Source organism: Anarhichas minor, unplaced genomic scaffold (genome assembly GCF_050575085.1).
Source record: "Anarhichas minor isolate MPS153535 unplaced genomic scaffold, ASM5057508v1 ptg000073l, whole genome shotgun sequence".
Classification (NCBI taxonomy): Eukaryota; Metazoa; Chordata; class Actinopteri; order Perciformes; family Anarhichadidae; genus Anarhichas; species Anarhichas minor.
The window spans coordinates 1,701,022-1,716,209 of record NW_027466519.1 but is presented as its reverse complement, the minus strand read 5'-3'; the positions used below and the strand labels follow the sequence as shown (position 1 = coordinate 1,716,209).

The 15,188-nt window shown below is 43.1% G+C and overlaps 1 protein-coding gene across 4 annotated transcripts in view; it reads right to left on the bottom strand.

Annotated features, from left to right (window-relative positions):
- Positions 1 to 15,188, bottom strand: part of LOC142935288 (poly [ADP-ribose] polymerase tankyrase-1) — a 60,453-nt gene that overhangs the window by 9,019 nt on the left and 36,246 nt on the right. For 2 of the 4 annotated variants that reach the window (XM_076079531.1, XM_076079534.1), the window contains 13 exons: positions 14,653 to 14,774; positions 14,434 to 14,525; positions 14,194 to 14,272; positions 12,832 to 13,003; positions 12,152 to 12,231; positions 8,909 to 9,054; positions 8,609 to 8,774; positions 4,413 to 4,632; positions 2,767 to 2,876; positions 1,462 to 1,650; positions 815 to 895; positions 428 to 623; positions 252 to 331 (listed from right to left, as the gene is read on the bottom strand). In XM_076079531.1, coding sequence (XP_075935646.1) covers positions 252 to 331; positions 428 to 623; positions 815 to 895; positions 1,462 to 1,650; positions 2,767 to 2,876; positions 4,413 to 4,632; positions 8,609 to 8,774; positions 8,909 to 9,054; positions 12,152 to 12,231; positions 12,832 to 13,003; positions 14,194 to 14,272; positions 14,434 to 14,525; positions 14,653 to 14,774 — 1,733 coding nt within the window. The remainder of the gene's footprint in view (positions 1 to 251; positions 332 to 427; positions 624 to 814; positions 896 to 1,461; positions 1,651 to 2,766; positions 2,877 to 4,412; positions 4,633 to 8,608; positions 8,775 to 8,908; positions 9,055 to 12,151; positions 12,232 to 12,831; positions 13,004 to 14,193; positions 14,273 to 14,433; positions 14,526 to 14,652; positions 14,775 to 15,188) is intronic. The other 2 variants (XM_076079532.1, XM_076079533.1) reach the window with 2 other exon arrangements.

Genomic DNA, 15,188 nt, shown 5'->3' with positions numbered 1-15,188 from the left:
CTGAAAGCAGTAAACTACAAGCCTGAAAAAAAGAATTTGGCAGTACACGCATGTCAAAATGTTAAATACTAATACTAGATAGGTTGTCTGCTTTTACCCAGAAGCGTTATCTTAGTTATCAAAACTGATATTGCAAACTATGTGCCTCTCCAATTTTTCACACCGTTTGCTGTTCACTTGTGTCTCCTTCAAGACACATAAAAAAGTGTGTGTGTGTGTGTGTGTGTGTGTGTGTGTGTGTGCGTGTGTACCTGTTCTCGCTGGAAGATTTCTCGGAGGTGTTCCAGCCCCAGACTTTTTAAGAACTGGTTGATGGTCATGTCCAGCAGAGCTGCAGAGACACGGTGATGTCAGCAGGCGTGTTACACACGCTAACAGCACGTTTTCATTCATAAAGGACCAGCCTCCGATCTAGCATACAACTTACTGAACGTACTCTCTCCTTCCTTCCTGTCGGACCCCGACGCGCCGTCCGCTGGTCCAGTGGCACCCCCCACAGTGATGTCACTGAGAGGCGTGGCCAGGTTGTCTATGCTGCTGGCTGCAGACAGACAGGACGGAGATGGAGAGGGAGAGATGACCACGCCCCCTGCCGCACCTGTACTCACCACACTTGCGCTCACCTGAGAGCGGAAGAGAGACGATTTAGTTTAAAGGGTCAATATGTCAAATGTTATTGCTGAACTGTTGTACAAACTGACAGATATTTTACAACTCTTTACAGTGCACACGCATCGCATAACAAGGCCACCACATGATGATGTTTAGGCTAAAAAGCCCGTCTGTACCCCTTCATACGCGTGTGGACACTCACCACAGTGGCCTGGGGTTTTAAGCAGCTTGGCAGGGCATCTGGCGGCATGGCGTCAATCAGCAATGCTCTGATGTCATCAGCCTGCAACAGATAAAGAGACAGAGTACATTACCCATGTGTCTGTCTGCATCTTGTCATTATGTCTATGTTTAATTCTCCACCTAATACAAACAATTCTGCTTCTATTTTTAACTTAATATAATGTTTTTGTACATGTAAAGTTCAGCGCTGTAGTGCGGCTGTAAATAATACCCATTACATTTATTGTGCGTTCTTTTGTTTAATGCACTGTGAAGAAGTAGTTGGATTGACAAGGTTTTTCTTGGGAGAGCCTCAACAATGCCAGTGTTGAGGCTCAGCTTGACGGTCTATAAATGACTTCACTGCAAAGTATTCGCTGCATCTACAGTGTTAAATAACATTGCTTATTCTTCATTGACAAGTACACAGCATACGTTTTCTGTGTCCTCTAATCTGTAGCAGATTTATGGGCTAATGTTTGCGTCATCACAAGTTGCACTTCACTTCCTTTGAATGTCAGCTGTAGTGACGTGAACTTCTCTACGGAAGACACACAAACTATGAGGCTCGTAAAATGGAGAAATCAGGACGAATGCTGTGAAACATTTCCAAGTGCGCCCGCGTACCGTTGCTAAGTCCAGTGGCGTCTGTACCTCCTGGTTCTTCATGGTGGGGTCGGCTCCATGGGCCAACAGCAGAGCGCAGAGCTGAGTCCGCCCTTTCTGGGCCGCCTCGTGGAGGGGAGTAAACGCCCACTTGTCTGTGGCGTTGACGCACGTGTTGTACTTGATCAACAGGGCGGCTATGTCCACGTGCTAGACGGATGAGGAGGGGACAGACACAGAGGGATCAAGACAGGAGATGAAAGGGGAGGGAGGAGGAGAGATGCAAAGGGAATCGGAGAGGAGAGATTAGAAGAAGAAGAAAAAAATGAGAGCAGGAAGAAGAGGATGGTGGTGGGAGGAGGAAAAGAGACAACAGAAATAAAAGCATTTCACAAGAGCAAATGTGTGAATGAGTGCTATAAACACCGTGGTAGGAAAAGAATGTAATATGTGGGATTCTCTGGAGCAGAACCTGTGTGAATTATTAACTCCATCATGATTCTTGTTTTCCCGCAGGTCTTTCCTTTCCTTCCTGTTCTTTTCCCTCATCGTCTGGCTCCAACTGCTACCTTAGCGTCAAACACAATGCAGCTTGTTTCTGAGTACCAGTGGGGGATGTGCTAAAGTGTGTGTATGTGTGTGTGAATCTCTGAAAATGTGTTTCACGACTCTTTCCGCAGCAGAATTGCTGTCAAGCTGTAAGCAAAATGCGGTTGAGAGAGACAACCGAGGACTCCAGATGAAGGAAAAACTACACACATGCATGCATGTCTTCAGAGAACCTCAGTGTAATAATAAGGTTAATAATAATAATAATGGTGGAGTGATGGTTCTTACTGTCCCACACATCTAACAGAATGTGACATATCTGCAGGCGTCGACTGAGCTGTGGACAGCAAGAAGCTGCACTTTTTCAGCCCCCATCAGCGATAAGTAGACGTAAGCTAGAAGATTCAGAAATTGCCGTACGCATCCCCCCTCCCCCCCGTGATATGGATTCAAAGCCTGAAATATTAATTCATAAATGTTGCAAACTTCATGACGTTCACTTGAGACAAACAAGGCAGAATAAGCAGTGTTGGAGTGTGCAACAAGACAAATGAAAGGACAGGATGTCAAATTGTAAATACAAATCTTCCCATCCTTTTTTAAATTCATCATGTAGTCTAAAAGAAAATGTAAAACAATTGATGTTAATTAATTATGATTCCCATCAAGTAAAAGCTAATTCGACATTCTGTCTCAGCGCTTTTATTGGATATGAGTAGTGTGTGTGTGTGTGTGTGTGTGTGTGTGTGTGTGTGTGTGTGTGTGTGTGTGTCTTACCCCGTATGAGGCAGCATTGTGTAACGGTATCAGCCCTCCTTTGTCCTGTGCATTCACATCGGCTCCATGTTCCAACAGATACTCTGCTACCTCCAAGTTGTTGTAGCCAGCTAGAGAGTGGTTGTATGGACAACACAGCAGGACAGGAAAGACAGATGGGGGTCGGGATATAGAGGCCGATAAAAAGAGGAAAAAAGAAGAGAAACAAAAACGCAGTCGGGTAATGAGAGAGGAGGGAAGCCAAAGAGACATGTCGGCCTACAGCGTGACAGCGTATAATCATCTTTTCCTTTTATAAGCGAGCACATCAAGGCAGAGGGTGCGTGGGTGTGTGTCTAAGTGGTCAGATCTATGAAGAAGAAAAAACACCGGCAGACCTTCAAAGTGTTTTTTCAGCAGTTTCTCAACTTTAAAAGTGCCAGTCATGCAGCAAAACATTTTCTAATTATTAATTCTTTATCATCTTACAAAAGCTAGCCTAGGTCATGAAACTATAAAGACCCAAAAAAACCCGCATAGAAGAAGACAAAGGACAATCTGCTTCCCCACCAGAGGAGGAGTACACGGAGAAACACTGCAGGAAAAGTCGTTTGAGAGACAGGCCGAGGCGTTTACCCCGTCAACCCCGACGACAACGGTTCAATTCCCAATTCAGGATAACAAGTGTTCCACCGGGGAGCGACTTCATCTAACACCAAGGCGCCACACTTTGCCCCAACTTTAAACAAGCTGTCCGGATATTCCTTCGTGGTGCATGGAGGTCATCTTCACGTCATGTCAGAGTTTGTGCAGAAAATGTAAAAAGCAGGAAGATAAAAAAAAAATCTAAATATTTACCCTCCTTGCTATGACATTTTAAGATACGGTTTGAAGACATTTTTCTGTCCTGTGTTTATGCAGAGTGGTGTTCCTGTTATCTCTGAGGCTGATGCTATCATGATTACTGATCCTGAATAAATGAATGAGTATGTGCACCTTTGAAGAACTGCGGTAATCTCTGCCATCAGGATTTTTAGGAACTTTATCAAGTTTGTGTGAGATCCAAGGTCGTTGCAGTACACTGTAGCTTCTAGTGTCGTGTCGCCATAAATTAGCCGGCCGTCTCGAGCTTATCCAAAACGCTGCTGCCCAGCTCTTGACAAAAACAAAAGAGGCGACACATCGCCTTCATCTTTGCCTCCCCTCGCTGGCTCCCTGTGCCGTGTGGAACTTATTTAAAGTCAGCTTCTTTTTTTCCATTTCTATCATAGAGCCACACAGCACTGTCAAATAAGTGTGGTTCCAGAAGAGCCACCTGAGTGAAAAAAAGGGATCTGCATGCTAAACCGTATGCCCCCTCTGTCTACGAACAAGGTGTTTTTTCCCCCTTGAGATTTGTGCGTTTATTGCCTTGTTCTTGGCACCGTACTGAGCCAAAATCTCAGGAAGGTTGTGAGAAGTTATAGCTAGACTGATTGACACCACCAAATATACGATGTACAAACTGGCTTAAATCTTGCAAACCTCAGCAAAACAGTATCTAACAACGTCTGACTTCACCCTTCATTTGAATGCGTCTGCAAAGTGAGATCTACATAACCGGGGAGGTGCTTACTTATTAAAATGAGCTGTAAATGTGTGTGTTTGTGATTCTACATGCATATCACCTGCGAGGTGCAGAGGCGTTGAGTTGCGTCCCTGCGTATCCCGGCAGTTGATGTTGTCGGGGCTACATAGCTTCTGCACCCGGGCCAGGCAGCCTTTTTTAGCGGCGTCCAGCAGCGCGGCGTCTCCTCTCAGCAGGTCCTGGATGTCGGTGTCCCCGTCCTTCACCAGGTCCAGAGGCGTGTTCCCGTCCCGGTTCTTCTTGGTGGGGTCTGCGCCGTGCTGGAGAGACGAGGCCAAAATGGAGTTCAGTATAAATCGCAGACCGTGTTTGCAATCAAAATGCAGAACTTTTTTTTTTTTTTCTTGTCACAAAGACAAAATGTTAAGACTGAATGGTGGTACAAAACTATGTTTGCAAATTCTTTAAAATATCACTCCCCAAATTCCCTTATCATTTGAACCCCCGGTGGAAGCGTTTCACTTCGACGAGGAAGAGACGATGACAAGTGACGAGCGAGGAGAGGATGAAGGCAATTCACCGGAGAGAAGAAGAGAGGGACAGACGGAAAAAAAAGGAGGTAGAGAGGTGAGGACAGGACATCCAGTGAATTGGAAAACACCACACACCCTGGAGATGGGCTGGAAAGCAGACATTTTCATCGTTCAACTGTCTCCCTAGGTTGCGGTTTAACTTGTCACTTCACTGTAGGTTTTTGAAAATCTGCTCATTAAAACGTGATGTTGTGAGACAACTCCCCTGGGTGTCCCCTGCTGGCCTGAAACTGTCCGTTATACATCTTTCATGCCTGTATTCCCTATTTAAACGTTTTTTTTTTACGTATCCATAATCAGATTTTTCTGCCCTACTTTTTCCTTTCTCTTTGCTGCTACAATCATATTCTCACTCTAATTTATTCGCTATCCAGGAAAATTATAAAAGAGACCCATCTAAGTAATAATTTGGAACTTTTACATATTAATACATGTCGGTTTTGTGGAAGATTTTCCATTTACAATAGTGAACAAGTTCTCTGGAAGATTATATGGGTCATGCATTTTACCTTTTTTTGTCTTTTTTTTTTTACAAATAACAATAAGAGTTTACAGCCATGCTGGCAGCTCTATGTAGAGGATGGACTTAGTCACCGTGCTCAAATGTAAGTGCTAACATTAGCATGCTAACATGCTCAAAGTGACAATGCTGACGTGCAGATTTTAAGCAGGTGTTATGTTCACCATCTTAGTTTAGCATGCTAACATTTGCTAATTAGCGCTAACCTCAAATTAGCAGTGAGGCTGATGGGATTTTTTGTCATAACAAGAATGGCAATCCATCCACTACCAAATGGCAAACGCTACCAAATGGCAATATGTCGCACTGCTTGTTGGTCGCTTGCAAAACGTCGATACGTCACACGATCATAAGTCATGTGAGTTCACATCTTTCATGCCAAGCGCCAACACGGCAGATTGTCCTTTAATTGGATGAGAGATTCATTGTGTTGCACTTCTTTTCCTAACAAAGGAAATGCAAATACTCATTTTGTAAATCACACAAAAAGGTCCAGAATATCACAGCACCGGGAGAAGAACGCAACAGAGTTTTACTCCGAGAGACAAATCCAACACAGAAAGGGGACGAGACGAAGCTGACAACAAACGGAGCAGACAAGAGAAAAACCTACTGCTGAACTCTGGAATAGTTTATTCAAAAAGAGAGAACGGTTGCATCCCGAGGCCGTGGCGGATTAACACCCAAAGCGCGGGAACACTCGGCTTACTTGTGTGCATGTGTGTGCGCTAAAAGGGGAAATGAGGGCGCTGCCATGTGAACACAAGGATAAACAATCACAGGCTTAGCAAAATGAGAGGATTTTCCAAGCAGAGTGGAAAAATGCCAAAGCTTCCCACCACCTTGAAGAATCGATCATCCATGTGTGTGTGTGTGTGTGTGTGTGTGTGTGTCGACACCCAGACCTCTTATTGCAACCATCAGATCAGTGAAAGTGTGGCCTGAAGGACCTTCTGTATCACCAGGGCTAATTTGAGAGCACTTACTGTGATCTATCTGCACGTGAGGCTACACACCAGGCTGAGCTTACACCAGACGAGGAGCAACAATCCCTTCTGTTAAACTCCCACTAAGAGAAGCGAGCCTTGAGCTGGAGGAACATAAACAAAGCTGCTCAGGCGTATGGTGTTCCTGGACGATGTGCTAAAAGGCTCGCGCCCAACAACTACAGTAGCACCGGTCATCATGAGCACCGACCGGTCAGAGTAGCCCCGCTTGCCACAAGCAAGCGACTACAGATGGGGCGTCAAATTAAAAGGGGAAAAAACAACAACATTAAGTGTCTTTCAGAACCGCTTCAACGCTCCTTCAATAACACCGTCACCATGTCTGGCGCTCTACTGGAGGGATGCTTTTCACTTTCCATGCCGACAACTGATACACAAATCAACACGATCTGAAGTACTCTGATGAAACAGCTCGAACATCTCTGTTCCCCAACCACGTCCTGAACAGTGAATGCAAATTCTTACCATGAAATTGTAGATACGAGGTTCCGTAATTGAATGTGGTTAGACTGAAGCACTAATCCTAAAATTAAATATGCGGCTTAATCCAAGATCAAATGTATATTGAGCGGTCTTGAATATATTGTCTTTGCAAGATTTCAGGCTTGATCTGACGATAAGATATTATCATCATCATCAAAACTATCAACTGTTAATAGTGTGAACAACTTTTGCCCTCATAACCACAATGTGTTTCAAGGAAACAAAACCTCCTTTCTCCAATTTGAATCAATATCCGTTCAGTACACTTCACTTGCCTTTCGCACAGACTGTTTAATAGAATGTTAATAATAATAGATTTCACCTCCGCATTTTTGTAAAAGAAAATGCTACTTATCGTGCGTTTCCATCCACTACTGTTATGCAGACGTAAAGAGTTGGGTGCATGAAGATAAACCATTAAACGACGGCAGAGAGAGGCCGCAACGATGTGACATCATGAAAACGGCGCTAATCAAACCTCAGACGGCGGAAAACGTGATGGAAATATGGCTTTTATGTTTATTTCCTGTGTTCATTTGAGGAACGTTACAGTCTCGCAATCGCTCCACGCAGATCTTTCTTTCAGTCGTGACTTATCTAATAAGTATGTTTCCATTTCACTCTGAAACTGCTTTTTTTTGCCCCCAGAGATGTCACCTTCCTTAACACTGCCGACTCCACTCAACCATAACAGCCATACAAGTAACTCCACTGCACCACCCACCACACGCACACACACACACACACACACATACACACACACACACACACACGCACTGTTCAATTGCATTTAGGCTCAAAGTGATTTACGATTGCTGCAGTGAACTGTTGCGTGCACTAGTTTCTTTTTTATTACTTTGTCCGTCTGACCTTGTCAATCTCATAATAGGTTCTTGAGTCGGCTGCACTACCTCACTGCTGATCTCTCTTCGTTTCTTATACCGCTCTGTAAACACGCGACACCTCATGCAATACTGTTAATTACAATATTTAACTGACCAGTTCCAATATATTCTTGACTCAACAATTCAAATTGTGGTATCTTTGCCTAATCTTTTATCACATTGAGTCTTTTTAAATATTTAATTTCATTATTGGGTAATTCGATATTTTATCTTCAATGAATCCGACACAGATTGCTCCAAACTTAATCTCATTGTGTGAGGAAAGTTAAGGGAATCGGAGTTAAAAATCTTTACGCATCACATTCTCCCTGCAGCTGACAGGTTTGGTTTGCTGCGTGCGTCCTGCGCGTTGATCTAATAATGATTTATGCAGCCCCATATGGCAACAACACTGTGCCGGTGCAGCCGTGTCTGGAGGTGTTCGTGATAGGAAAAACAAAAAACACATTCAGCCGTAAAACTGCAATATTTCACAGGACTCATTTAGCCTCCGCCAGATGTGACGATCAGGAGAAACACAACAGATACTTTCAGCGCTGTAGTGTGATTGGTCAGAAATGATCCCGACGGGGCTGAAATTCTCGCCAATTCATGGGCCCCTGATGGGACTATTCAGGGACTGTTGTTATTGTTATTTCAAAGAAAAAGGCTTCTATACTGTTGATTCTGCTGCTTTAAATATGCAGCACTAGTCTGATTTACATTGCAGTGAGTGCACATGAATGTGTATGCATTTGTGGCATGGGAAGTTAGTTTAGGCATTAGGAGGGGGGAAGCGCAGGTCTGACCTTAAGCAGCAGCTTGCAGATCTCATATTTGCCCTTGGCAGCGGCTTCGTGGAGCGGCGTGAACTTCCACAAGTCGGCCACGTTGACGGAGGCTCCGTGTCTGACCAGCAGCTCGGCCACCTCGTAGTGACCGTACGAACAGGCGTTGTGGAGGGGAACCAGGCCACTGTGGAGGGAAAACACAGAGAATTTGTTTCTTTTATTATTATTTTATCAGAAGGTATTGGAAATGATTACCTTCAATAACTTTACTATAACTTTCTAATTCAATTCAATTAAACCATAACTCAAGAGGCCCACCCTTTGTCCTTGGCGTGCACGTCGGCCCCGTGGTGCAGCAGGTACTCCACCACCGTCACTCTGTTGTAGCCGGCGGCAAAGTGAAGGGGAGTGGAGTGTCTTCCCTCCAGATCTCTGCAATTCACATTCTGAGCCGTACACAACGACTGGAGAGAGAGAGAGAGAGAGAGACGGAGACAAAGGAGTGAAGATTAAAATGAATATTTGGTATCCAATTAAGGAGCTGATCAGCCGAAGAGCCATGAAAAGATGAAGCTATGATATCTGGCTGCATAACCAGCCACGTAGTGAATTATTGCATCTATAATGAGGCTTTAAAAAGGACACAGACAGATTTAATTTAAAGATGAGATGATTTCAAGAGGTTTTTCATCAACTCAAATGTGAACATGGAGACAGTGCTTTTTTTTTGTGAAAATGCTCAAGTGCAATAACACCACACTCTCACTGAAAATGGATGATGAGTCGCAGTGAATAATTGAGATCTGAAAGATTGAGAGCAGTAAAGCGGGCAGGAAATGGAAACCCTATTTCTGTGATAACGAGAGAAAATGTCATTTACATACAAATTTGAACGGGAACATTTCTCAGCTCTGCCTTGAATTTTTGCAAGATTCTCAGCAGGAGACTTTTCTTTGGAGTTGGCGTCACTGTTCTTTGCTTATTATGACATTTTCCATGTTTGATCATGTTGACTACTTGAGATGTACCTAGAGGGTAAAGAACAGAGGGTTCCATTGCTAAAGTCCCTCGAGGCAAATTAGTGTTTGTGTTGGTCTATATACATCATCCTTTTTATTCCCTCAAAAACATAATCAATCAAAACCATCTTCAAACACGAACAAACAGCCCTTCTGAGAGACCGCAAGAAAGAGAAAATAGAGAAAAGAGTAACACTGTTCCTCTGCGCACCCCCCCCCCCCCACCCCCCACCATTATATATAATGAAAGATATGTCTGTGAAATGAATTATGTGAAAGGGGGGGGAGGTTTTAGCGAAGAACAGCAACAATATTGAAGTTATTAACTGAAGTTGATTCACGTCTGCTGAACTGAGGCAGACACCGGCTACCCTGCTGTTCACAGAAAATAACTGTGCTACTGTTTTTCTGTTATAGACCCAATTAGACCTTGGTTAGAGAGGAGACACGGTGGGAAATTCATTTTAAAAGTGTCCTTCTATGATATGAAACACGCTGCTGGCAGACGCATTCCTCAATCTTGAGCTACTATCCTTCACATTAACTGCCATCGAGGAAGTGGCTGCTTCTGTTTCTGAAAAAAAAAATAAGTGTTAGAAACTGTAGGATGAGCCACAGCGGGTGGAATTTGAACTCTGCATACAATGAAAATGATGTGATTAGTTTTGAAAGAACGTTTAAACTTGTGGGAATTGAGACTTGGTCGGGACGACATGGCGCCATTTAAGGATCAATTCTATGTTTGTGCTGGAGTTTCTGAATATTTGTCACTAAGAGATAGTAACATACTTATCTAAACATATATTTTGTATCAATTTAGAGAGTCGAGAATTTCTGTGTACACTGTATCCCAATGGGTGTTCAGCCTTTCACAATCTAAACGTATAAAGGTACAGAGTAAAGAGGACTCCATATCCAACAACAATATCGGTGATAAGCTGCAATGTTTGGTCGATTAATCCATAAATTGATCGTCAGAAAATTAAATCGACAACGTAGGCAAACTCCATTTGCTCTAAACCGCGAACAGTTCAGTTAAAGGAATGGATCTCCTTTAAAAAGACCCGAGTCTGCAATTCAAATTTAAACCTGCAACAACTGAATTTAACGGCCACTTGGATGGGGGGGGGGGGCTGAAACGAGTTGAGAACAACTTAATAGCAAACACACATCCAGCTGTTACGCAGCAGCATTGGCATTTATTCGGAGCCGTGATGAGTGTTGATGCTCGTTTAGCTCCGTGTCCGAGGCTCTGGATCCGCTAAATGTTCCACTATGTTCATCCTCTTAATAATATTTTAAAAATACAGTAGATGCAGCTGCTTTGAATTAAGTATGCTCCTGTTCTTTGACCCGTCCCTCCAGGGTGACCATCTCTTCTAACAGTCACAGTCTGAACCTCCTCAACACTGAACACAGATGGCAGGAATCAGCCCAGGAACGGAGCAAAGTGTTATTTTTCTTCCGTCAATCAGTAGCTCAGCCAGACAGTTAACTCAAGTCTATGTACTTGTGTGTGTGTGTGTGTGTGTGTGTGTGTGTGTGTGATTTTCACTCCACGCCAAATTCTTTGCCGGACTCTCACCAGGTCCCGACATTTGGTGGGTGTTTTTTTTTTTATCCGAGGCATATTACAGAGCATCCCAAGCGCCTACATGTTCAGCACGAGTGGGCCCCGGTGCAACTCAAACTGCTATGATTACACAGAGTGCCGTGGGTCGGCAATCTCATGAGAGGGGAACATTTGGCCTTTTAGAAAGAAGAAAGGTTTGCTGTTTAACTCGGATCAATGTGGACAAAAATACAAAGACACGAACAAAAAGCATTTCATTCTCGCCGAACAATATCCACCTGACATTTAAGAAAAGTCAATGCGACCACAACTCCATAAGAGCAACAAGAGCAGGCACAAAGGTCAAGACAATTTGTTTCATTTAAAAATATAGGCACGATAATCTGTGCCACAATTACATTGAGTCACTGTCACATTTACCATGTTTTTAGCCCATCTGTAGCTTCTTATTTTCTGTTGTGTATCAGTGCTTCACATGAATGAAAGTCCTTTATTACAGATTACATTATTAGCTTTTTTTAAGGGCAACTAACTCATAGATTTATTATGTTTTTCTTCTCAGTCACTGAGCTCATCATGTGTTTCTATAACCTGTCAGCTCAGACATGTTCAGGGTTTATAAAATGCGTATAAAAACTTTCTCAGGACAGGATTCCACATGATTTCCAAACCTTAATGAGGCAATTTAAAAACAAGATTTCTGCTCTCTGAGAGCAAATTATTTCCTCCGATCGGTGTCATTAATACTGAGGTTAAATTAATGCAATATGGATCGTTTTGTAGGGGAATTAATTCTCACTCATTCAACCCTTTCACACCAACACCCCCTTTGAGTGTGTTCTGTTAAATTAAGTTAAATTGATTCTTTGTAATTGTTACACTCTGTTCACATATATTTAACTCAGACTCTCAAGCAGGCGACAATGCCAACGGCCAGTTTCAAAATGTGACAAACGTCAACCGAACTACCTTGACGGTGTCCAGGTCTCCGGCTTTAGCAGCTTCCAGAAGTCTGTAGTCGACGTCGGAGTTTCTCACCGGGACGTTCTCTACAGAGCAGAAGGTACAGGAGAACATTGGAATAAAAGCGCTCTGTGCAAACATTGACAAAAGATACAAATGATCGTTAAAACGTAAATGTATGCGAATGGTGAAGAGAGAAGATGACGTTAGATGTAAATCCCCGTGACTTTAAAAGTTTATTTGTCCTATTGGTGGTTACAATGCTGAGGATAAAACTAAGAGAATATAAGGACAAAGTTTTGCCAATACATCAGGCCATGTCGATGTGCTCGAGGTTACTCCACAGCAGCTCTACTTGAAGGAGTAGTTCGATATTTGGGGAATTACGCTTGTCCTTTTTCTACCGAAAGGTGGATGAGAAGATTGATACAGATCATGTCTCTACGGTGAACATAAAGCTTCAGCCAGTGGAGTTTCAGGTGAGTTGTGTCTGTCTGCCTTTAACTTTACTCACTCTGCACCTTCAGTCTGAAAGTATCAATACCGACCTTTCAAAAACAATCCCAGTTCATCACGCTGTTGCCAGCTGCCACCTACACACCTGCACACCCAGCCTCCCTCCCGCACGCACCCACCCACCCACCCACCCACGCACACGCACACACACACACACACGGGCGGCATACCGTTGAGTATTTGCTGAACGGCTTCATTTCCCATCTGAGCAGCGGTGAAGCCCTGCAGGGACACCAGCGAGGCGTCCGCCCCGTATCCTAGCAACAGCCTGCAGGTCTGGAGGTGGCCCGCCATCGCGGCGCGGTGCAGCGCCGTCTGACCCAGCGTGTCCACGGCGTTCACCTGCAAACGCAAACACAAACACCTTTGACTGACGACTCTTTAAAAAGGATTTTTTTTTTTTTTTACTAAAACTGTTTCCCTTCTTTAAAAACAAATCCACCTTCAGAAACTCTTTAAACTGCTCATCTCTATTATCTGGTGAGTCCATTTCCCCTCAAATAGTTTCATCTACAGCAGGTCTGGTTCAGTTGAGAAGTAACGACATTTTGTCAACCTGTAATCATGAGTCTGGAGGGAAGCTCTGATCCGAGATGCTGATGTCAGCCGGCAAAACAGTTGTAATCTTCCTTATAGATTGTTAAACATTAAGCCGAAATATTATACAAAAAATACCAATAAAAAAAGGTATTGTAATATATTTAAACTTGTAAATAAATACGTCATTCTGTCGATTCAAGTGTGTGAGTCAACTTTGTTTATAACCAATAGAAAAGCCCCAAAATGTGCCAAATCAGTCAAATATGATCCTGGTAGATGTTTCATTTTTTCTTTTTTAATACTGTAAAATTACATTTAGTTATTATATTAAATATAGTTAGGTTTAACAATTATGGGATTTATGGATACAATAATCAGCAAGCACTCTTGTAAACTCTTCCGATAAAGATAATTGATTTACAATATTGCAATGGCCTAATCAACCAGATATGGTACAGGGAACAATCTGTTGAACCAATGGGTAAAATGTTTGAGTATAAGGTCAGTCATGTCTCTGTTTTATTACCCTGTTTTACATGCATATGTGGATAATACGTATTTACATGTATTGCATGCATTCAATAGCGATCGTATAGCAGCAAAAGAAGACGCATTGTTTCCAGAAATTAAAATTAGAATTTCACCCTGTATGACTCTCGTCTATCAGACCAAGATGGCCGCTCTAGAAGTAAAGCCACACGGTTTAATTCTGAGGGTCACCTGAAGTTAAAACGCTCATGATTCAGGTCGTGGAAACAATAACGCAAACAACTACTTTATAGTTTCGTTCACTTCGTAGAGATCTCATCTCTTTGACATTAAAAGAGTATTATTTTATTAAAACCACACTGTGAATACGTTTCATAGGCACTGTACACGGGGAGGAGAAAGAGCTAAATAAAAACATTTGTCCCGTCAATTTAAATGCATGTGTGAATAGGCAGGTGGATATACATATAATGATAGATGACAATGAAAATACTGTAGTTTACCTTGGCACCATGTTTCTGCAGCACCTCCATGATGTCATTATGAGCCCGTTCTGCTGCCACATGGAGAGGAGTCATGAAACTACAGAGAGAGGAGAGAAGAGGAGAGAAAAGGAGGAGAAAGTCATCTAGAGTCAGTTTGTTTTTGTACAAAATGCAGATCACTATTTTTGTTGACAGCGTGTATACAAATATGATAATGATCTGACTTTGTGTTTGTGAGCAGATGACAACAGCACTCACTCTTTATTCTTCTCATGTACGCTGGCGCCTTTCCTCAACAGCAGCTCCGTCACCTGTTTCCTCTTGGGGTGCGGCGATGCTACAGCACAGTGCTAACACACAGACAGAAACACCATCTTAGCATCTCGGCACCAGTGTTTTATTCTCTGTGTGTGCAGTGAAACTCTTACGTGTGTGTGTGTGTGTGTGTGTGTGTGTGTGTGTGTGTGTCCATCTCACCAGCGCGGTCTCGTGTGTGTGAGGGTGTTTGAAGTTGATGATCTCCATTGCCAGGGTCTTCTTAGCCTTGGCCATGTCAGCTTCTCGAGCAGCTTGAAGCAGCGAGTGGCCCTTAAACTCATCTGCACACACACGAGATGTCGACATGTGAGGAAAAGGAGCAAACAGCCTCGGTTTCAGTGACATTTCGAGTGTATCTTGACAGATTTCCTACAAACCCAAAAGCATCTGAAGCCACAAAGGAGCATCTGGCTATTCAACTGAATGAACAACTGTTGACGCTTCACGGGGTTCTCACCAGACCACAACAATAGATTATTTCACTTGCGGTGACCCTGCAGCATCCAATACTTCAGAGACATTACTTCAAAAGTTTTTACCAGCGAACTAATGATTGAACTTATAATGCAACAGTCTGTGTGCTGGAGCCGGAGCGGAAACAAGTGATTACACTTAAAATGAAGAAATGTCTACTTTTGAGCCCTCGTCACAGCGAGTGGCCTCAGTGTGGAAGCAAATGTCAAACTGTTATTTAA